General features: G+C 40.9%; 1 protein-coding gene across 1 annotated transcript in view; it reads right to left on the bottom strand.

Annotated features, from left to right (window-relative positions):
• The window catches only part of PKP2 (plakophilin 2), a 43830-nt gene extending 19836 nt beyond the window's left edge, over positions 1–23994 (bottom strand). Inside the window, exons 1-5 of the mRNA XM_075158306.1 lie at positions 23704–23994; positions 15918–16030; positions 12682–13376; positions 6832–6970; positions 3600–3807 (exon numbers count right to left, since the gene is read on the bottom strand). Coding sequence (XP_075014407.1) covers positions 3600–3807; positions 6832–6970; positions 12682–13376; positions 15918–16030; positions 23704–23917 — 1369 coding nt within the window. The 5' untranslated portion in view covers positions 23918–23994. The remainder of the gene's footprint in view (positions 1–3599; positions 3808–6831; positions 6971–12681; positions 13377–15917; positions 16031–23703) is intronic.
• Positions 23995–24691: the final 697 nt, after the last annotated feature.

The following is a 24691-nucleotide window of genomic DNA, read 5'->3' as shown; positions in this document are numbered from 1 at the left end:
GCTTACCTTCAAAAGCTAATCTTTTTTGTTTTTTTCATGCCACAGCCATTTTACTTTCTGTTCCTCAGTATGCTCTCCAAATACTACAAAATGCCATTCCTGTCTTGGCTTCTCCAAGTAACATCCTCTCCTACCATTCAGGAGTAACCTCATTCCTTTCCTAAGAGATTTGCAAGACGTTTGTAAGTCAAACAAAGGACAGAGCCTATGGTTCCTTCACTTTACTTGTATCAATGATTTTAAGCTAGCAAATTCAGTCAATGTAATCTTGAGGAGGTCTCATTCCCCCCAGGAAGAGGTCAGATAAGCACAGAAATTGCACAGAGAAATGGGGCAGCTATTTTCTGCACAGGGACATTGGGTAAACTGGTCCACAGCAGCTTTCAAACCACTGGCATAAGCACAAAGCCACTTTGGTGGGGGTACTGGTTTGGTGCTTTTTGTATGTTCTCCTGGATGCACAGACTGCGAGGCAGGACACAGCACTTGCTATGATCAGCATTTATCTCCATACACCTTCATTGCTTTCAGTCTTTTCACAGGACGATACAAGGCACACTGCATGACTATGCTCAGGCTGTATTCCTCAGCCTAGGTCTTGAAGAAAATACAGGCCATCAAAATATTCTTTGAGAATATATGATATCGTATGGCTTAATATTAGGCAAGTGTTTGTCTGTATTAACGCTGCTGGTACCAATAAGCCAGTGACCTTACAGGTAAGCTTCTAAGGCTGAGATATACTTATCTCGTGCACAAGTATTAGATCATATTTCTGACAGATAATGAAGTATGGTGTGAGAAAAATTCTATGTCTCGGAGTTTTAACTTCCTTCTCTCCAACAACTTCCTTATCTTCGTGTATTTTTGTCAGGTGGAGTGCTTTGGTACCATGCTTCCTACACAGCAGTAGAAACAAAAAGCTTTACTCTGCTGAGCTTAGACATCTTTATTAATGTGTATCACATACTTTCGATCCTTGGCCAGGAGTCTTTTACCAGGGTTCAGTGTGGTATTATCAGGTACCAAGATTATTCTGCTAGTCTGTTATGGGGGAAGACATTCAGCTAATTATCATATCACACATTTGGAAGTCTAATTTACAGTCAAAGTAGGCAAGTAATAAGTATGATGGGCTTCTCATGCTGACCAGGTGGAAGCCCAAAGGTTCTGCACTAACCCTTTCCTGGAAGTGTTACAAGACTGCAGTGCGATTGCACGCATAGCTAAGTTATCCCACTAGTCCTGTAAGAAGCCAAAGGCAGTGCAAGAGGAGAAACAAAACTTGCAGGTGAGCCATCAGTCAGACAGGGAATCTGTTGCTCAGCAGGGTTTAACCATTTTGGTAGAACGGTACTCAGAGGTTTGCACTGTGCTTGGAAAAGCCTTATGTTGCAGCCCTTCTTGGGCTACATAGTCAATCTGTACAGGGCAGTAATTCCAGTGTTTCCTAGGTATCGGTGTACATGCCAAGATCATCTGGAAGCACTGACCTTAGTAAGCGTATGCTTAACAGTGGCTCTCTGCCTCCTGTCTGCAGCCCACTCCTTGCCTGCTTTTGAAGTGTGGGCTGGGAAAGAAAGTGGCTGGAAGCAAAGTTAATATTCTCATAGAAATTCACTCAACCAGGCTGCCCTTTGCCCTGTAGGCTCCTTGCAGCTTGTTAGGGAGCTGGAATAATTGCTCAAGTGATGGCAAAAAGTATGCCCGAGTGCCATTTTCACCAGGGGACCCAGCATGCTTCCTCCTGACTGCACATTTGGTCTTGAACAAAGAGAGAGATACTTCTCTCTTGGTGTATTTTTAAAGCCATCCCTTGCAACTGATAGGCATGAAAGTATATCAGAATATTTTGCTTTACGCAAACTACAACATCCTGCTTGATATTGCTTAAATATTTTGTTGGTGTCTTGTATGTTTTGTAAGTAAATATTCATGTTCAATGCCAGCAGTAATTGCAGAAAGAAGGTGCCCCTTCATCCATTTTCACACTGGTGAAGGGGAAGACAGTAATATTCACAATATCCGTATGAGTTATCCTGCACAAACAGTCAAAGGTTTTGTCAGAGATGATGAAATTGCTAACAAGAAAAGAGCATTAGCTTTCTGGACACTGTACCACTATTTTCACTGCTTCCCTCACCGGTGTGTAATAGCACTGAGAGACAACACACTACACAATAAGTTACTAAGTGACCCAATTCTGCATCTGATGAATGTGAAAAACTTTAAAACATTTTAATGTTGCAGAGCTGTAGAACGGGGTCAAAAGAGTCAACAATACAAAGCTTTGTTCTCCAGCTTACGGAGCACAGTAATTCAAATACTTAAAAGAATGCAGAATTACAGAAGGTCTCAACGTGCCTTTGCTTCAAGGCAGGGCTGCTTGACACCTTCTGTATCCTTTCAAGCACTGTTATTTTAATAGCTTGTGTTCCTGGTATCTTTAAAGATCACTTGAAATAAATCCCCATTCATTTATTCATAACATTTTCTTCCATTTATAAAATATAAGCCTGCTCTTCCTTTGCATGCTAACTAGAATGAATGCGGGTCACAAGCAGTTGACTTCCTGGAGACACACTATGGTCAAACAGGAGTGCAGGGACAAAGTGGTGGGCATTTCTTAACTGGCTGCTGCAACGCCAGCAGAGCAGTAATGACAGGTTGCTTTGTGAGTAATGGTGGACATTTCCTCCTACTATTCCTTCTGCTATATCGATGTACAACAGGAGTTGTAATATGTGGTTTCTGATCCAAAGGGCTTTTCCTTCAAAATTGCAATGGGCCCTACCCATTTTTAACAGTTCTTCCTCAAGGACATCGGAAGTAAAAGCATGAGAACATAAGCCCTGCAAAGACGGAATCCAGAATGCAGGTCACTCCACTGATGGTGCCGTATGATCTTTACAGCCACAGGGATGTCCTGCAGGAATTCTGCACACAGAAAGGAAGCACACTATTGCTGTGGCAGTTCTCTGCTTGTCAGATCTGAGAAGACAGACCTGTCCAGCACCAGCTAGGAGTGAGAGAGCTCAGAGTAGAAATTTGGGTAGTAGGGTTTGTGGAGAGTAGGACAACCACCTTCAATCCACCTGACAGAATAGGTGGACAGCACCTGACAGTTCTAGGGGACAGTCTTCAACAAGGAGCTCCCAGTATGCACCAGCAGCATAGCGTCAAAAAGTGAGGGCTGAGCTGCTGCATAAGCAACGGGCATTAATTATGGTCCCAGGCACCTCTGAGACTGCTCCGATCACTGCTCACCAAAAGGGTTCTACAGAATTTGCTATTTTGAGCCTCGCTTTCTTTTCTGGAATATCTAGGACTTTAAGCTTCCTGCAAACAAATAGACTCATGTCATTTCTGAAGAAGCTTTAAGAGAGGAAGTTGAAGTTCCTAGTCTCTTCTTACTGTCTTAAAGACTGGTCTTGAGTAAGGACCTTGGAATTTCACCCTAAGGGAAGAGCTTAGAATAGGTGACAGTGTTCTTGTATTTAGTCACTAAACATTCGCCTAAGTAAACAATCATGTACCTCACAAGGAAAGCTTGTGCGCTACTTCAAGCACTTCATGCTTGAATGCGCAGAAAACACTACCTGTTATTTGCTTTTTAGTCTCTACATCCCTGCTGTGCCGGAGTAGGCGGAGCAAGAGTGGGATCCCTTTCTGCTCTGACACTTCCAGTTTGTTGTCATTGTCCTCAAACACCAAGTTTCTCAGAGCACCACATGCTGCCCGCTGAATGTCCTCATTCTGAACGTCAAGAAGCTGTAATAGTTTGGGGATACCACCAAGTGAGAAAACCTGTGAGGAAAACAAAACACAGCAGAGACTAGTTAGATACTGTAAATGAGAAACTCCTCCCTCCCCCCCAGCAGACCTTTAGATAGTCATAGGGACTTTATTCATTTGCTCCTATTTGAAAGATTTGAAGCACAGATCATTAATCATTTGGACATGACTGTTAACTTCTGGGCTTTCATATGAGTCATAGTTAAAATCCACAACTAAGGGAGGCATCATATTTTAATAATTAATGTAAGAGAATGAAACTAAATCTCTTCCAGCTTTGCTGCAGATTTGTACTCTCTGACAAGACATTTAATTGCTCTGTGTTTTAGCTTCCATGTTGGTGAAACGGATATTTGAGATTTAACTCTGGAACATTTATAAACTGCTTTGAGATTTCTGGATGGAAAATGTTCCTGATGTGCCAAGTTTGGTTTTTTTTCTCAGCAGCCAGCCTGATGGAAAGACAATATTTTTCTCTGTTAACTTCTGTGCATGTACTGAAAGTGTATTAAATAAGAATACATTATACTTAGTACTTCTTATCTGTGCCATACTGAGAAAAAAATAGTAAACTAGTAAACTTCCGAATGTAGGTCATTAAACATTGTAAGCTAGTTAACTACTGAACCACCCACATTTAACAAAGACTACTCTTCAGTGTCTAATTCTTTAGAAAATGAGGTTTTGGCCCCAAATGAATGAAGAATTAAGAAGATGTTATTTTACAGCAGCTGTATGGAAACAAATAGTTTCCAAGTTCTATGTGTTGTGGCAAATGATGAATCCCATACGAGCTGTGATGTGGCATAAGCAAGCCTTGGCTCATTTAGGAAGGAGTTTACTATGGAAAATACCTTACATTCATGTACAATTGAGGCTGGTTTCCTCCAGCATCTCAAAATGCCATATGGTTTTGTGGACAAACTCATCTTTGTGTAGAATCAACAGCATGTGAAAGACTTAGAAATCTGATACAACTGTTTTGAGTAGTCCAGAGTTTAATGATAAAAAGAATTCAATATGACCGACAGGTGTTGACAACACGAAGAAATGAAATGTAACAAAGCCTTTTGCCCTTCATGCCCTGGCAAACTACACTGCCTGCCTGCCTTTCCTCTGATTCTGTTGTACAAAAGGCACAGTTTCGTGCTGCCGCACTGCTGACCTGATTCCCCTGATTCAAGAATCGCCTAGATGCTAACAGAATGAAATACAGAAATATATATCTTGAGGTAAGTGGACCATAGAACATGCTGAAGGCACATCGAGCTATTTTATTAGAGTAGATAAGCCCTTTTGACACCGTAGCTGGTTGGTTTTTTTAAACATTTATGCAGACTTTCTGTTGGTAATTTTAAGTGATTTATAACTCTTATAAAAGAAGTGGTGCTATTTCAACCTAATGTGCAAAGGAGAATTTACAAAAGCTATTGATTGGTCTGCCTAATTTTCATCGGTAGACAAAATTCACCAAAATACTGTAAGACCACAAGTTCACAAGAAAAAGAAAAGCTGCTAGACCCACAGACTACCAGGTATCGGGGAACAAAGCATCGGGAGACAAAGAAAAGGAATGCAGGCTGAAAGGCTAAAAAGGAGAAACCAGACAATGCCAACGTGAACAAGTCTGATGGGCACCAAACAGAAAAACTCAGCTAGGATATGTGGGATAGACAGGAAAACAGAAGAAGGCTTCAGGCTGACTGCTCCAATTTCAACTCTTTTACTCATCCACTTGTTTTTCAGGGAAGTTGCCTGAGAGAGGTTTGAATAATAAACCACCTTCAAACATTCAGTTCTGAAGCTCTGTCCTCAGACTGAAGTTAAGGCTGCTAACTGTACTGATGGTTTTTTCCAAAACAGACTTTGATCTACTGTGAAGCAAGTTAAAACTACAAAGGATTGAGTGATGTTTGGCTGTCACTGAACTGGATTGCATATAGATGAATAAGGAGTTAAGGCTGAGATTACATATGAATAATACCAAGCAAATTATGAAACAAAGCAGGTGTAAGAAATTTTTTTAAATTATTGAAATAAACAACCACTTTACACATTAATGTACAGAATTGTTCAGCCAGAGAGCCATAATTGTGTTCGATAGTGAAATTTAAAGGAAAGGAAGAACAGAATATTTTTAATAAGTCTTTTCAAAAAACTTGTAAGAGACTTAACAAGTCTCTTGAAAGAGACTTAACAAATTTGGTTAATGCAAACAACGTATTAATGCATTTGTGCAGTCCCAGTAAACCCTTACCAGTTTGGCTAATCCATACACTGCATTAAAGCATTTGTGCAGTCCTAGCAAACCCTGAAGCTTGGATAAGTTTGCACTGGACTCCAGAGTTTCCATTTCTGGCATATTTCTGTACCAATGGTGTAGGCATGCCAGTCAAAAATGAGAGACAGGAGCAATTATATTGACAAAAAGTTCAGACTCCACGACTTACTCATAAAGGTTGAAAGAACTATGTTCATTTGGCCTGAAAAAGAGCAGACTAAGTGGGTATACACTTAGCAGCCTTAACATATAAGAAAAAACATTATAAAAGGGACAGAAAAATAGATATTTTTCTCCATATCCATCAAGATAGGATAGAAACTAATCAACTTAGTTTGCAAAAGGGAGATTTAAGTTATACTTTAGGAATAACTGCTAAGAGTAGTAAAGCTCTTTGCCTGCAGGAGCTTGTGGGATCCTAACTGATGTGATTTTTTAAAAGCTGGTCATAAACATGTGTAATTACAGATGGTTTGGATGAATTCTTGATGTCGCTTCTTACCCTACATTTCCGTGTTTCCTATCACAAAATCCTAAAGACCAAACTTTTGCTAGCATAGACCAGCACCATTCCACTGATTTAAAAGAATCTGCAGCAAAAAGCATCAGCATATTTTAGGGAAAATATTCAACATCAATATTCAACATCAAAAGTTTCTCAGAATGCCTTTTTTTCATGTTGGCATACAGTGCCATACAGTATAGAAAGTTATTTGCTCTACCTGACTGTAACTCACATAAAAATAATTACTTACTTTTCTTCTGGCATCTGCTTTCTGGAAGCACTCATGTTGTATGAAAGTCACTGCAGCAAGAATCCTAGGTGTGGACTGTGTATTTTCACTCTTCAGTATGCTCACTGCACGCTCCAGAGTCATCTCCCCTTCTGGGCTCCTTGAAAGTACAGGCAGAGGAAATACAGTGAAGCAAGACTGCAGAAAAATCATTGTTTAGCCTGTGAAATTTCTTGTAATACCAAGATTTTTGTATTATTCACGTAACTTTAGCTTTTCTTAGAAAATTATTCCCTTTCCAGTAGCAGAAAATATTATAAAAGCTTTAAGAAATACCAATATTCCTGGGGAAGAGAAAATCATAAATGGAAATGTTGCAACAATGAGAGGCTCTGGACAAAGCAAGTTGTGCTTCAAATTATAAAGACAAAATGGAAACATCAGTGGATGAAGGACTAAGATCCAAAGAAGGCCATAACCAAATTAGCGTGTCTTTTACTGATCATGAAGATACCTTGATGTTCTTCTCAGTAATGTGATGATTGCTTTTTTATATTTGTTTTCATGCCTTTCTTCAGTTTCTCAGTCCCCAGACTACGTATATGCAGGGCTCAGTACCTGTTTTTGTCAAGCTTATAGAAGTTGTTCTAGTTTGAAATAGATGGGCAAAGCCTTTTTTCAGGTGGGACAAAATAAAAACACCACTCATTAAATCGATTATGTACATCGCCTGTGGTAGGATTAAAAATATATGTGGCCATTTTCCTCCCAACTTCCAGCACGTTTGCTTGAATGATAATTGTGTTAGACAACCGTATAAAAAATTGGAAAAAGAGGTCACCAGACCCATTTTTTCCCCAGTAAATGGAACATAAAACAGTTCATGGCACAATCAGGTGCATTAGCTCAGGGACAGGTGGTTCTGTTCCCCAGCCTTTTTACTTTTTGTTTCAAATATTCTCCACCCAGAGAAAAAGAAGGAAAAAACCAAAACCAACCAAACAAAAAAAATGGACAAACCCATGAGAATTCTACTTTTTTTTTAAAACCAAATAATTTTGTAGAACCAGATCCCAGGCTGGCCAGACAGGGATGAGAGAGCAGTCCGTGAACCACAGTGAAACAAGTACTCATTGGCAATAACTCCTTGCTTTAGAGCTATCAGAATCAGAATGGTTTACTTGATAATCATCCCAGTAAGTGCATCTAAAATTAAAAATTTTGACAGCTCTGAGACTGTCTCAATAATGGACCGGCAGGAACGAAAGAGCCGAGGCAAGTCGAGGCTTGCCCAGAATGGGCTGTAGAGGAGCGAGGTAGACAAACCAGGCAGAAATCAGGCAGATTTCTCACAGGGAATCCTGCTTACAAATGCATTGAAATCTGACTCTTTTCCCCAAAATATTTATGATGAACTCATGAGCTCTGAGACAAAAATGTATTTTGTTGGAATTTTTCTTGCCAGCTACACTGTAAATCAACATCTGCTGCTTGCTTTCGCTAAGGCAAAAGACAATTAGTGTAGCTGCAAGGACAACAAAAAAATGAAGAACAATTTCAATGCACCTGTTGCAAATGAAATTATACTCCCGTACCCTGAGGTTTCCACCTGCCTTTATATTTCCCTTTGGTATAAATCATGTTATTTCTTGTCTTCTCCCCTCCTCTGAGTTAGTGTTCCGAGCAAATACGCTGCATCTATAGGTGCTGAGGCATGCTTGTGCAAGACAGAGATGAAATGAAGGGGACAGTGTGTTGAGGATGTCAATGGAGAAGTTAAATCAAAGTGAAATTAGACAGAACTATGGTCAGTACCTCTAGTGCCCTGGGCTGTGGTCTGGCAATGCTTACAGCTTCCAGATTTTCAGCCCGGATTTAAAACACAGTAGCTACTAAGTTACTCTAAGTTGCAAGTCGGATCAGAAACGTACTTAAAGATCTTGAATAATGAGCAATGGAAAAAAAAGCGGATCATATTACTTCTTACTCTCTTCTAAGTGGGACAGAAAAACAGGCTTTTCAAGCTTGGGTTTTAGTCAGGTGTCTTAAATCAACAAGGGTTTTGTGACCACGTTATATATGTGCACATTTGAGCATGCCTACCTGCCTGTTAGTCACTGCAGTAACTTTGGAGCCCTTTGACCGAATTCAGTCGCCTTCTACAGAGTGCCAGACATCTCCAATGTATTAAATTGTGAGTCACTTCAGTGAGTAACAGCAGGGAAGGACTCTATCCATGCACTTTCCAAGGTCAAGACTGCTGCATGAGCTGATCTCTCATGGGACACCAGAGAATCTACGGGGAAACTCAGCCTCAGGATGCCAAGGATGTCCCAGAGTAGCAAAGGTCCATCAGCAGTCACTGCTAGGCTGAGATAAATGCATGTACAGCCAGAGACCAAATTTCTAAGTGTGTAGATCTGGGTGTGTAGATCTGCACTGAGACTGACAGCAGCCCACCATTCATCAGAGTTATCCCTTCATGGCTGATACTCCTTCATGTGCAGTAGCCAAAATCTTTCTCTCCTGTTGTGCACTGCCATACTAGGATTGCTCCTCATTGGATAAAAAGAACATTCACTAACATTTTATCTGACAGTAATAAAGGATGCAATATAATCTTTGACCCTCAATGGTATCCATAAAGTTGCAGCATCCTAACTTTTGTCAAAATAGAATTTGATGCAATGACTCCATCCTACCCTCAAAACATTTACAGGCAAACTTAATAGCCATGTGGCTGATTAGCATGTGTCATGACAACAAATGAATGGACATTCAGGTAAGGGTTGTTAAACAGAACAATGATTTGACAAGTTCTGAATTCACCTTAATTGCCAGAATACAACATTTTTGAGATATATACACTGTGTTGCCTAACCATTTTGTGACAGCTCTCAGCATGTTTAGAGGTCAGATTCCGTAAGCAGCTGTTTCTCAGACAGCTTCAGGTTGAATCTCTCTCTCCTAAGCCCTTGATATGAGGATGCTTTTAACAGCTTCACTTTACCAGAAAACACAGAGATAGCATCTCTATACTCTGATTTTTCTACTTTGATTTCATAGCATGACCTAATTCTTCTACACAAAGTTTGAAAATGCTTTTATATACATTTCAAATACCATACATAGTTAGTCCACTACTTCTCATTGACCTTACACAACTATTTTACATCCTCTTAGTTGTCCTTGGAAAGACCTAAATTGTGATTTACATAAAAAAGTACAAATTTCTGGAAACATCAAATTACTCAGAAAACAGGCTTATCTTTTTTCCCCCTTCCATTATTAAGGGAGTAACAGGTAAGGGAGCAATATATCAGATAATGCAACCTTAAAATCAAAGAGAATGGGAAATGACAAGAAATGTGAAAGTCTCTACTAACTTCTTAAACTGAGAAGTCTTGTCAGAAGAAATTATTGTACTACTGGTGGAACAATGGACTTAGGTGAAATATCTCTGATTTGACAGCAGTGTATACCCCAAAGCAAAATGTCGTCTATTATGTTTTAAATACTTAATTCTACATTAAACTGTGCACTAGCTAGATGTGGATGAACCAGAATGTAATACAACCAAAATACAACTTCTGCATCAAGCCCTTCCAGTGACAAGAATTAAAAGGGGAGTTATTAAATCTGTATTTTAGATGTATGAAAACAGTAATAATGTATGTGGATATCATACACACATTAGTACATAAGCATATGCAACAAATACTGACTTCAATCAGCTAAAATGGCTACAGTTTCTTCCTCATCATTTGAGACTCTAGTGGTACAAATCTCTTGTGGAATTGTATCTGACATGCTGCTTTTCACCATCCTCTTCATTAATGTATTTTACAGAGACTTTTTAAAACTTCGGGTAGAATAAAGAGCCCCTCAATCCCCCAAAAACCTAGCTATGAAACTAAAGCAGAACCTAGGATATTTGAAAATCTAAACAAGATATGTACAAGTAAATTAAATAGTCAGAAGTCCTGAGATAAATGAAATCTGTAAACATCTGCAACAGGAACTTTAGAAGCTTTCACAGCACTTCCAATTGTTTTCCTCTGTAATTTCCAGCAAAAGCTGAGCTTAAAAACTGGCATTTAAGGAATTAAGCTGTCAAAAAGATTTCCATTAGGTCACAAATCTTCCACCTGGAGTTCAGCATGGTCTCAAGCAAGTCACTTGCACAATGACTGAAGATAGATGTTTACATCTGCAGGTATGAAAAACACTTTGGTTGATGTTTGTGCAGGCAGACAACCAGACTCCAGTGTCTGCACCTGCAAAAGAAGAACCAAAATTGCTCCTACACAGAATTAAATATCACAATTGCTGTTTGTGGCTCAGAAACACACTCAAGAATGTGCTTAAAGTTAAGTAAATGATTAAGCCAATGGGATATGTGCCTGTTTGTAAATTGTCTTACTGAGAAACAAAGTCCTCCCAGGTACCTATTTTCAACATCACTACTCCCGATTCTTTAGCTGTTGTGAACTCTCAGCTATTTTTTATGGACTTACTTGCTGTAAAGATTGAATACTTAAGAGTCACATCATTAATACCAGATGTCTCTTAACTCCTGCATCACCCAGAGGTGAAAATTTCAATCCGGAGCAGATGTGGGCACAAGACCATATATCTTTGTAAATCTAGTCACAACACACAACATGTAGTTGATGACAGAAAATACCTGACCTGTATATGGCAGTGACACCAGATGATGCCTCATCTCACAGTAGCAAATTTAGAAAAAGAAGAAAGGTGGCCTTCGGAAAAATGAACTTAACAGCTACACAGTTATGGAAAAAGAGACATTTCTTAATAACCCTGTTATAAATTACACCATGATTAACTTACATAAGAAACTTTGGGATCCTATTTGGATTATGAAACAACAACAGAAACCACAGTAAACAGTGCAAGTAACCATCTCTTGTTTACCAAGAGGTTTGTTCTGTCCATTGAACCTTGAGAGCTCTGGAAACAACCAAAATTATTCTAAATGAAAAAAATATTCACTCCTGAGGGGAATTTCAGAACTGATAAATTTTCTCTTTTGAAAATGGAACCGATTTTAGACATTCTGAAATCTATTCTGGAAAGGAATTTCAGGGGGAAAAAAAACTAATTTTGAAAAAAAAAGAAAAGAATGCTTCTAAGATTTTAAACAATTTTCCTGAAGTTTGGGGGCAGTTTTGGGAATTTCTGCCATGGAGCTAACAGGCCTTCAAATTAAGACAGCGTCCTCAGAGCAGCATGTAGGATCTCATGGTAGTGAGAAGTTCTGGGGTCCTGAGATTCAGAGCAGTTTATGTTTGTTCTAGGGATGGATGGTGCTACAGAGCTAAGAGAAATTTCTGCCTGTGTTTTAACTGAATTTTATCAAACCGAAAGTTTCCTTGAAACCATGAAGGATTTTTAACTGGAAATTGTCAATCTGCCAAAAGCTGCTTCACTAGTAGATTTCTGACCTATTCTCGTGAGAACCAGTGCTGAAATCATCCGGTCTCTTAAAAGCACAAAATTTGCCAACGCATTACTGTGTATTGTGACTTAGGTTGTAAATTACTCAGTGACTACTTTATGTCTCCTTATAAAATTGATTAACTCTTGGCAAAAAGGGGTCCGAAACCTGAGCAGGAGGTGTGGACCCTGCAGTATGTACATACACATACATTTTTTCTCCCCTTCCTCTGTTGCACAGGAAGTGGACTTTTAAAAGCAAACCTACTTTCTGCATCCTCCGCACCGACATTTCATACACCGTGTTGGCCGCTGAACCGTAAGCTCTCCGTTTATTTTCTCTTTTTAAATAAACAGGTTCCCTTCAGCTGTGACACCCCAGAACCAAAGCAGGTCCTGCATTGTGCTTACCCTAGCTGAGATCCATTGATGGTGACTTGTTCGCTCTGCAGGAAACCATTTCTCCCTGCTGCTGCCATAGCAGCTGTCAATGGCAGCCTCTTCCCATCTGTTTCTGCAGCGACACTGGTTATTGAAGCTGGCTGGGAAGCTTCCCTCCTGGTCTGTGCGCTTCTGAACGTAGTTTGGTACCAGCTGGACCTTAAAGATTGCCTGTTTTGAGACCCCAAACGGGAAGCAATTGGTGATCTCACTTGTCCCATCGCACTGCCCGAGGTCAGGTAGTTCTCTTTCTCCAAAAGGTTGGTCATACTGCGACTGTTGCCTGCTTGATGGTACAAAGGTACGGTGGGGCTGGGGTAGACACCATCAAGGACGGAATCATTAATAGCCCCCATGTGGGTGTGCCTCTTAAAAGAGCGTCCCCTGTTCACTGAGTCATGAAGAGTGTAACCAACAATCTCAGACCGAGCATATCTTGGTGGGACAGTCCCGCTGGATGTCCTGCTATCTCCATGCCTCATAGAGAATCCAGTTGAAATCCCTCCGTCATAGTGAAAATCATTGGACACATATGCCAATCTTTCAGGACCTCGTTGGGGTGAAACCTCTAGTCTCTTCAGAGGCTGCCTTTGAGCTCTCTCTTCCATTGTCTTGTAAGTAATCCTCGTCCCCCAGCCATTTGTATAAGAGGATGGTGAGGCCACCTGTTCAAGGGTGCATAAAAGAACAGGAGTCACAGCATTTAGGATTAATAGCAAAGAAACCAAACAGAAAAAGTAAAGATAATAATTCTAAGGTCTGCTACCAGAATCAGAAAACAAAATGTGAACATCACCAAAATTGTGTATTCAATGGGATTCTGCAACATTTCTTTGTATCTGCCTAATGAAGGCAGGAGGAAGTATGGTCTAAACATTAGGAGACAAAGTCTAAGCATCTAGTCTTCTGTCATTAATTCAAAATAGGTGCGTAAGTCAACTGCCTGGTAGCGAACACTCTGCTTATTAATGGAGATTTTAGTTTCAGTTTGAAACTCCTTGGGGATTAACACCCACATCTGCTACTAACATTAAATTCAAGGCTGTCCAACAGACAGAAGAAAATCAATCAGTCAGATAGTAAAATATTATACTAAAGCGTCTGCATATTGCTATTAAACTTATTAACATAAGGCTATTTAGCCCTCCTGTCCTCCCCTTTGTGGTAGGATCTAGTAAAAAGAGACAGCCCCTTCCCTGTTTGTCTAACCTCTTAAAAATGGAGATTACATAACATTCCAAGGAAACCAAAATGACCATATCACCCTCTCAATGGTTTCCTAATTCTACAGTTGCAATTCAAGATGATTTTTCTTTTCCTGTCCCTAATGGGCATGGACAGTAATGGGTCATCATCTTGTTTTATAAGTTTCTCTTTTCTAAACTCAACAACCCCACTTCCTTCAACCTTTCTTTATAGGATGTGTCTTCAAGATTCTTACTGTTTAGGTGCCATTTGGGGCCTCTCCAATTTTTCTATGTTTTTCTTATGCTCTGAATTGGACATCATACTCTATTCAAGACCTTCCAGAACTAAATCCACTTGGGAGACTATCTGGCCTTGAAATAAAGGAGTCATGGCCCAATTTTTTAAAAATCAGTAAGCATAGAGTCATCCAGCCATAAATCAAAGCCCCATATATTCTACTTCTATGTTGTATAAAAGTTTTGTAATATTAAAAACATTTTTTAAGGTAAACTGAGAAGCTTACACAAGTTATTAATTGAAGGGACAGCGCTTAGCAGATAGTGGCCAGACTGAAATCCCTTAATTTCACTGTTGAGGAGTTACTGAGGGTGATAATTGACTCACAAAAGGAGTAAAGGTTGCTGAATCTAGTAGGCTGAGGCAAGGATCATTGGATATATCTGTTTATTCTACAGAAGCTATGCAAGGATATCTTCATCTTTTGTTTGGGGATAAGGAAATGAATGCTTTTGTGAAATACTAGACCTTGTAGCTTTTTCTGGCTTTCACACAGGACAAATAGGCTCTTTTTTTTAATTATCCTTTTTTTCCCCCCCCTGCCCGGAAAACTGTAGTATTTTCTTGTGGTTCCTATGTCAGCTCCAGTTTTCCTCTCGATGCCCTCTTCTAGAAAGAAGAGATTCATATCAAATATCATGGACTGGATGATAGGTGGGAACAGAGGATAGGAGGACAGAGAAGGAAATTTATTTACGTAAATGGTTCTAACTCGACCCATACAGAGCTGGAGCTGCTTCATTAACTGGCCAGAAGCTGGGCTATTTCCTTTAATGAGAATAAGCCACTCTTAAGTAATCTAAAATTAAGAAAGAATTGGCCCCTATGTATACAGCTATTTATTAAATAAATATTTCTGTTCCCAAGCTGAATTGGTTTCAGTTTACTAATGTTGATCATGCAGCAGCGTTGCTATTGAGCTATGTGTTGATTTCCAAGTCATATGGTTGCTCCCTCAAATAGGTTCATACCAGTTACGAGCTGTGTCACAAACTCTGCAGAAAACCAATTATTTATCTTAGCATTCAGGCCATGAACCCAAGAGAAGTTGGTCAAAATGACAAGTGAATTTATGATTAGACAGTTTAGAGACACCATCGTATTGCAAGGACTGTACTGCTGAAATTCTTGTAGTGCTAAAACAGGTTACAACAGGATTATTTTAAATATTAAGGAACACTCTACCTGTCATCGTGAAACTAAAGCAATCTGTTTTCCTGTGGTTTTGGATGCTTAATTCCCTAACCTCTTTCACCACATTCCCAGCTCCTACCCCTGTCATTCGTTACCCCATGGGATCGCTGGACTTCCTCTAGCAACCTCCAACCGTTCGGCTGGGTGAGTGGCAGCAAGGCCTCCGGCCGCTTTGAGCTTCCGATGTGCTGACGGACCTGCTGCCTGATGGGACGGGTAAAGACCTGACTTGTCACAGCCTTTGCCTTAGTGGGGTGTTAATACAAAACCAACAGGATTGCAGAAAGCCCGACTGTACGACTGAGTTGAATTCAGCTATTGGGCTCAGAAGACACCAGAAAGGGGAAAAACATTAACAAATCTCAGTTGTAAAAACCTCTTTTTCTAGAAATCAGGCTTTAAAAAGCAAACAAGCGAGCAAGCAAACTTTGAAACACCATCCACACGCTATAATTTGTGGTAACAAAATGGATAAACTATGCATGTGATGTTATATTTATTTCTATTAGTTGTCTTCTTTTCCTCACCTGGTTTGACTGATAATACGAGAAACCATAGGGAGTTCTTGGTGCAAAATCATTTTCAGTAATCCCCATGTTATAGACACGCTCTGGAACACTGGATGCACGGTGCAAACTGCCTGTAACCAAAGAGTAGTATTAGTAAGATTTTAACAAAACGTGATATTGTTATAAAGGATGATTTACAGTACTAGGGAAATGTCCCAGTCTGCACTGCCATTAATATATATAAGCTGAAAATCAGACAGGTAAATGATGGAAAGAGGGTTGCATTCAGTGTATCACATTCAAAACAGCCCTAAGCAAAGCTTTCTAAGGACACAAGCCATTTTTTCAGTTTTCTATTTATTTTACTTAAGACATATTTTTAACTTTTAGAAGTCTTGTTCATGTAGCTATTTAATGAAAAATGTTTTAACATAGCAAGGTGATATTTTAAATATCCCAGATAATGACAGATTATTAAATACTGAGAAATGGTATCACTGAACAGCTACTAAGAACACTTATTTTCCACTGTAACTACTTTGAATATATATGCATGGTTTACATTAGAGGTTGACTATAACATGCACAGTACACAAGAAATTAAAATATTGCAGCTGTAGATTGTAGATGAGAAACATGGGTTGATGTGTATACCTCTGTTACTGTGCACCCTAGAGATGCAATTTTCACAATGTACCATTGTAAATAAATAGTATACACTGACTGTTTATTTCATAGGTGTCCACCTCAGCCGCTGATGTTTCTTCTCCCTTAGGTGCTAGTTTAATGATTATATATTGGAGCAAGTAACGCTTCACTAATCTTCTCAGTGCTTCACGCAAAGAGCACGAAGAGTCCACGAACAAATTCCATGGCTTATGGAGGCACGTGGCATAGGATGCTGTAAAGTAGGGTTGCTTATCTGCACCCGAAAGGTTCACTAATCCTACAAATAATGTAGAAGATCCACAGTGTATATCTGCTCTGATTCTTTTTTTCCATGACCCAGCTTTGAAAATAAAACAGTGCATTGTGATTATTTCTTTCATTGAAACTGCATTCTTCTTTTAATTAAAAACAAACAAACAAATCAACCAAAAAGTTTCGGCTGTTTCTCTTTCACTGATACAATACATTTCAAAGAAAAAGTGTTTCTATTAATAATTTTTTTAAAACAACAGATACTGCTGAAATAATTGTTCATGAGCTTCCTGTGTTATTATGAGAATCTGCATATAGGAATATAAGTAACACAGGTTATAACACAGACAGGTTTAAAGAGGTGAAACAGAAGTTGAAAGCAAGATATACCTCAAATCAGTGCAGTGTGTGCTGTAGAAGTTTAGGTTGAACAGATAACAGTGGTCAATAAATAAATTGGCCAGGAATTTTCAAAATAGCAGGTATTACCTGAGATACTACAGAAAAGAAACCTAAAGAACCAATCATTAACTTGGTCAAACTGATGAAGTCTCCACTTCTAAAAATAGTAGGAGTCATATGTCCATGGGAATTCAGGTGCCAAAAGCATGCAGGGAAGTGCCTGCTGGGATTTTTGAAGCACCTAGTGTATGTGTGCTAAATAGCTGAGGCTTTCAGTTCGTGCAGTTAGACTCTGGGCTTCATTAGGTGCACATGGGTATCCCTGGGAACTTCAGTACACCTGTATCTTCGATCCTTAGTGTCCGTAGTTAGCAAAGGGCTCGACAAGGATGAAAATAAACAAGAGACTCATGTAACAAGAATAATTTATGAATGATTCTCACTAGCACGTAGCTACCTGGATAAGTCCAAATTTGTGTATGACATAGTATAATACAATACAATATAATAGCAGACTGCAATAATTTGAGGTCTAATTCAATCATACTTTGCAGTTATTTTGCTTATTTAATCATACTTTCCAATTCTTTCATTTTGGCCATGCGAGACAGATTTAAACATGTATTAGGTGATTTGTTAAGACACATTCACGGTAACTTTGCATCATGAGAGTGGAATGATGCAGCTTGGTCAAACTCATGATTTGGATTGTAATAATTCCTTCGTGACATTACAAGGTTACCATAGCCCAAGGGTTACCCAAGTACATGAGAAAGCAGTAAGAGGAAACTGTTGTTTTATACTGAAAAAAATTCCTGCCAATGTACGCCGACATCCAAAATCTACAAATTCATATAAATCTCTCATTTGTGCGATATAATTCCCATATCAATGTACTATTTCGGGTGCCCAATAAGACTCCATCTTAGCCTATTGCCTGTGCCTGCTTTTTAAAGATTCACTTTATTTATTGCTGCATATTAAAGTACTTTCATATAATAAGTCTTTAAATACAAATACATATACATTTCTGTTTCTTTATAGTTAGTATTTTTTGTCCAGTTTACTTTACTTTGTGAGAAATTACTCTCAGTATTTATCTATCTAGGGCATAAAGATCCTTTAAGCAAGTAATTTGTGCATGTTTTAGGTAACCCTGAACTCCCTGTCTTTACTAAACAAATTTTAAAAAATGAGGATAAATTAAAAAGAACAAGGCTGTCCATGAACTAGTTGAAGGTAAACTACATAACTAACAGTTCCCTCTTTGCAAAAGCAAAATAACAGTCAATCAGAAATTGTAACATTCAGTTATCTTCAAGTAATCCTCTTTTTTTAACCTTCAGTCTCCCTGTGAAACTATCCATCAGCAAACATTTTTCAAAGAGATAAACACAGTATATGTTAGCTTATGGAATTTCACTTTGCATTTACAGTATCTCTTGCTTGCTTTTACCACATCAGTAAATTATTTTGCCAGCATTTAACTGTAGTTGCATCACATAGACATAAAATGTATGTCTTTTTACTGTGTGCTGTTTACTTGTGTCAAAGGCCGGTGTGTTAAAGGAAAAAGTGGTAACGGAAATGCTGTGTCTCTCCATTAGTTATGAGATGCAGAATAGGTGATCTGATCGAAACTTGCCTCTGCCAGTGAGGCTTCCTTCAGCTTGTTTTCACCATACTACAAAAACCTCCATGTCTTTCCCACCTCTCAGATTTGCTCAGTATTACATATATTCAGAAATCTTTAGGCAGTCCTTATACACTCAGTGCACTGGTTTAAAAAGAAATAAAGAAAAAAAAAGCCATGAATGATTAAAAAATAAAATTATATTATGGGTTCATTTACTGTTAGGATTAATATTTTCTAACTGTGAGACTCAGTGTTTTAAGTCTCACAAAAACTCTCGCTTCAGAAAATATGCCCACGATTCAGCTGCTTATCCATAGGGGACAACGCTATTTGGGAGGCCATAGGATTCCACGCTTGATTTCCAGAAGCCAGTCAAGAAAAGGATGGGTTTCCTACCGGCCCTGCGTCATGTCTGTCAACCCATGAGGGTATTTTGGAAAACTCAGGCATCTCAGACAGCAGCAGACACCCATGTGTGGGCAATTGAGTGGAACCGTTTATCACAGTCCCCCCTCCCCCCTGTCAGTATGAACTAAAGCAGCTCAGGAACGCTTTGGATGTGGTCGGTGGAGGAGGAAAACTAAACCCCTTTGCTCTTCTCCATGCCCAAAATAAAAGCTGTACAAAACCCACCTGATATCACAACAGTTATGACAAAATTTTGAGACCTGAAAAAATAATTACACCAGCAGGAGGGAGACTGTACAGATGACTGAGCAAAAATCCCATCTGTCTTCACAGAGGCTCTTCTCGAGGCCCCTTTGTTCCCCTGGACGTGACAGATCCAACATCTCCAAAGGCCTTGGAAGTTCCTCCCCAGCAATCACTGCCTATGGCTGCAGGCAGATCAATCTCCTGCTTGCTTGGCTTTCAAAAACAACAATGACAAGAGGCGTCTCTAAGAGATACGATGTATGAAAAAGACAATTATCCTTTATTAAGGAGTTAGGTGTATCAAATTCCCCTTAAATCATGTACAGTGTTAACTCTCAGTTGTGAGTCTTTTTCAGTGCTTTTGTATTTGAATGGTTACCATGAAAGCCAAATTTTGGCTTTAAACCCCCCACTGCAGGCTTCAATGCAGCTGTACTCTGTACACAGAAGTCTATTAAGGACTGCGATATTTTCATGCATCCTGAGTGCCCACCTGCTGAGTATCCATTGTCCACTCTCGCTCAGGGCAGGTGGGTGATTATACCCTCAACAGAGACTCCTAAGTGTTCCTGGACTGTCATCTTTTAATCCTTTTTTATACTCCACCACTCACGATGGACTGAGATGGTGACATTTAAGAATGGCATATCAAAAACTTCACTGAATCACTTCATCTAGAGATCAAAGAGCTGCCACTACACGCCCAGTTCCCAAAGGAGTTTTTCTAACATCTTTCACTTTGTGCTGGTCAGTACATTTACACAAGTGCTCAAATTTATGAAAAAGATTTTTTCTGGCTCAGGAAGCAGAGGTGAGGAATTTAATGAAACTAACAAAAAGTGGAAGTCATCAACAAGGAATTTGTTCTACTTCCTTTTCCCACAAAGATATAAACAGAAAATCACAGTTAATGTGGTCAGAATTCTGCAAAATAGAAGGCTGAGGATAGAAAACTCTCCCAAACCCCTAAAAGCAAGTTTAACAAAACATACAACTAAGAATTTTAGAAATGAAGAAACGTGAAGAATAAATAAGGCTCTGACTGTAACCATCTTGTATCTGATGCTGTTGATTTGGAAATCACGTAAGTTTTAATTCTGTTTTTTATAAACAAACTGTGTTTGTAAAACCCTGTGTTAGAGAAAGAATCTCTACACAAACAGCAGTTCATCAAAACACTGGTTTTGTATGACGTATTATTCAGTTCATTTTTTACAATGGAACTGATAAGGATGTACAGGATGTATAGGAAAGTAGACTTTACTGGAGGGACTATACTAAAGAAACAGAAATACCACAAATGAATTTAAAAAGCCAATCAAAATCCAAACCGAACAAGATCAGAGGCAAGCAGACTCATAAACAGAATAAAGTTTATTAGGTCCTAAAGTGTACATAAAATAATCAATACTGTTGCATCATATGCGAGCTGAAAAACACCAGTCATTAAGGTATATGATTCTGAATGCCTGAATTTTTCTTTGATAAGGCTGAACAATCCATTTCCATCTTTAAATAGCATTCAGAAATTTGATATGGCTGCTTTAGTTATGCAAAATTTTTCAGGGCAGTGTAATCTTTAATTTATAAACGTTCAGGAACAGATGAACTGGAAAAGTTGCAGCTGTTGTTAAACTACTGCTTGAAAAACTATTAACAACGTTTGACAAAGTCTTGAAAGGAGTTGGGGCAGTACGTGACTTCAGTGATCTGGCAGCTGCTGGAATCCTCAAATCTGAGGATGACCTGAATTTCTATTAAAAAAAGAAGAAATACACCCTCAAAAAGGGGGGGAAAGGGCATAAACCAGCAAACAATACGGGGGTTGGAGGCAAAAAGATGTTTTTCCCTTTAAAGGTAATGCTGAAGGCTGAGCAAACACCTTTAATTTGAAACTTTAAGGAGGAATTATGCTGCCTGACAGAGTACTTCTTGCAGCTTCAAAGCTTCCAGTTCCAGTGGAAAATGGGTGTACACAGATGATATTGGGTAAGACCGTTACTATCGCTGTTTTTTCACACCCAGTGGTTATGTGCTTGGCTAATTTTAGGCATGTATGTGAATACTCTGGTTAGGTATGCGTTAACTACCTTGCTGAACAGAGTCTGAAACACTCCGACAGATAGGACAGTTATATCACAGGGGCCTGCTCCTGCTCCTTCTAAACCTTTGTATTGTCTTCCCTGCAACTGAAACAATATGGGACCCTTGGTGAATGTATCTAGAAACTGTTATAGTTCAGAGAAAGTGAGGGTTTTGCATGTAAAAGTGCATATTTTTAAAAAGTACCCTATATATAAGAATTCAAATGTTTCTCAAAGCATAGTCAAATTTTGGGCAAGTCTATATGGAAAGCACATTGGGATACACATGCATATATACGTATATTTTTCAGGAAAGTCAACATGTTAAATGCATGATAGGCATTCGATTCACATTATATATATTTAAGATATAGATAGATATACACATATGTCTATATTATACATATAGATGTATGTATAAATATATGGAATACATTCCAGTTGCGTTTATTTTTTCTGGGTTTTGCAGTGGGTACGGTGAGTTGGGCACAAGAATACATTTGAAAGAAGAAAAGTTCATTTTAAGCATGACCAATACATGTAACAGACATGTCATTTGCCACTTCTGATCCTGAAGTTTAAAAGTTTTGGTGTCTCAGAAATGCAAAGGGCTCAGATACTTGACCTTTAGAAAAACAAAGCAAACAAAGACAACTATGCCCAAATCCATCAGGTCTGTTAATGTATTTCAGAGAAGTTAAGATGAGTTAGGAGGATGGGAACTTTGTCTTCATAGTGTTTTATGCACGGTTTAGAGACATGATCTCAGGTTCATGACACCATATCATTTATTAACCATTGCTTAAAAAGCTTTTCCCAGGCTCTCTGTTGAGAGAAAAAGAAATTAAGTTACTCTAAAAGTGTTTAGAAACCTTATTTAAATGAAAGCAGCCAAGCTAAGGACTTGCATGTGTTGCTGCACATTGCACAGCTGTGTGTACCTGTTTATGCGATATGTGTACCTGATTTTTCCGAGCAGAGTACGTCCCCGTCTGCATTGTATGCATTTTTTGCCATAAGGCATTTTTTAGATAGAAGCCAGATGAAGTACAAGGAAACATTCCTCTGCCTGACAGCATAGAAGAATGAAGTATAGTTAGAAATTTAAAGACTTTCGGCTCACAGCTTTTTGCAAATGTGACAGCTTCTTTACTGACAACCGAGCAACAGGGTATACAGCCTGTAAGTCAGTCATATCTTCCTACTTAAAAACAGCATTGAAGTTACCACGGTAAGGATTGTTTTTTCTTTTTAATTTACTTTGAAAACCACACATCTCTTTGCCATTAATAGTTAAGACTAAACTGCTCGAGCAGTTTGCCTTTAACCCTCAGCAAAGTTACAAAGTCACCCTATGGGTGCCTGACACTGCAGTCAGACCCTGGTTTTGGGCAAAAGGCACAGCTGTGCGGACCCTGCTGACGGATCTGGCCTTCTGGCTACAAGATCTTAGAAGCAAGGATTGATTGACTTCAATTTGTATCACGCACGTCAAAGAACGAGGTAAATATAGGTCTGACACCGTTATCATTCCGTGTTTCCCATTCACGCCTTTCCCAGAGTTACTTTTCCAAACCTCCTTTGTTATTTTTTTTTTTTTTATTTCCAGGTGAAACAAGGAAAGACATTTCCTACCTTTCTTCCCATTTTATTTCGCAAACATGGGCCAGTGGGTAAAGCTAAGGTATTAAAATAAGCACAGTAAGGGGTTGCTGGAGTAGGAGAATTTCGGCTCGGTTTCCTCCCTCGAGCCGCGGTGAACGGGAGCAGCCCCCGCCGCTCACCCAAGTTACGGCCCTTGGGAGGGAGAAACTTCTGACTCACTCGGGCGGGAAAAAAGAGAGAGAAGACGCGACAGAGCCACGATTTTCAGTCAAACCCGGTAAAGGCCGACGACCGCTACCGCGGCTGCCCCAGCAGCCCGCACCTCCCAGGGCCGGGGAAGCGGCCAGGGGCCGCTGGGGTCCAGCTCGGGTCTCACCCCGGGGCCGCCGCCCCGCAGCCCTTCCCCGTGCTCCCGCCGCCGCCGCCGCCGAAACCGCCACCGACAGCCACCGAGCAGCACCGAGCGGCGCGGGCCGGGGCCGGGGCCAGGGCCGGCACTCACCGTTGTGCAGCGAGCCCCGGCTCTTCCTGGCCAGCGTCTGCTGGACCTGCCGGTGGATCCGCAGCGCCTTCTCCTCCCCAGCCCGGTCGCCCGAGAGCTTGAGCCTGGCCTCGGAGGGCAGCGCCAGGCTGGAGCTGTCCAGCTCCCCCAGGATCTGCTGGCCCAGCACGGTGCGGATGTAGCCCTGCTCGGCGGCGGGGCCGCGGCCGGCCATGGGCACAGCCAGGGACCGCTCCGCTCCGCGCCGGTAACCTGTTGCGCCGCCGCCTCCACCGCCTCCTCCTCAGCGCCGGGGCTCAGCCGCCGAGGGCCGGGCCGGGCCGGGCCGCGCCCAGCGCCGCCCCGGGCTCTGCCCCGCCCGCCGCGCAGGTGCCAGGCACGGCCCGCGCCCCCGCCCCGCCCCGCTCGCCGCGGCCGCCCGGGGCAGGGCCGGGCCGGGCCGCCCTCTCCCCTCCACGTTCCCTCCCCGTCCCTTCCCGCCGGCGTGGAGGGCCCGGCGCAGCGGCTTGGCCCGGCCCGGCCCAGCCCTCGCCAGCGGGGCGCGGCCGCCGCCGCAGGCAGCCGCCGCCTCAGGCCGCCGCCGCCCCAGGCCGCCGCCGCCCGTCCCCGTCCTCCCAGCACGGCAGCGGGGCCCGGCCCGGCCGGCAGCCCGCCCGGGCGTCCCGGGGCAGCCGGGGCTGCGCAGCCGGGGTGGGACGCCCGGCGGAGAGCTGTGCCGCCTTGTCCCGCTCCCGCCGGGAGACCGGGTCCCTGTGGCACGCCTGCCTCCCGCGGGAACAAGCGCATGCACACGTTTTAAACGTATAAATATATACTGTCCTCATGCATCGTCCCTTATAGATCCTTTGCATTATGTTACAGATTTAAGGTGCGTCTATATTTTACACATGGGTGCATTTAATGCACACGTACGTAATTTTCAACCTAAAATACAAGACGTGAAACTGCTTTAAATATAGTGGTCCCTGCCCGCGAAGATCAAAGTTGC

Source organism: Calonectris borealis, chromosome 1 (genome assembly GCF_964195595.1).
Source record: "Calonectris borealis chromosome 1, bCalBor7.hap1.2, whole genome shotgun sequence".
NCBI classification, from domain to species: domain Eukaryota; kingdom Metazoa; phylum Chordata; class Aves; order Procellariiformes; family Procellariidae; genus Calonectris; species Calonectris borealis.
The sequence above is the reverse complement of the archived record's forward strand: the minus strand, read 5'-3'. Positions and strand labels throughout refer to the sequence as shown.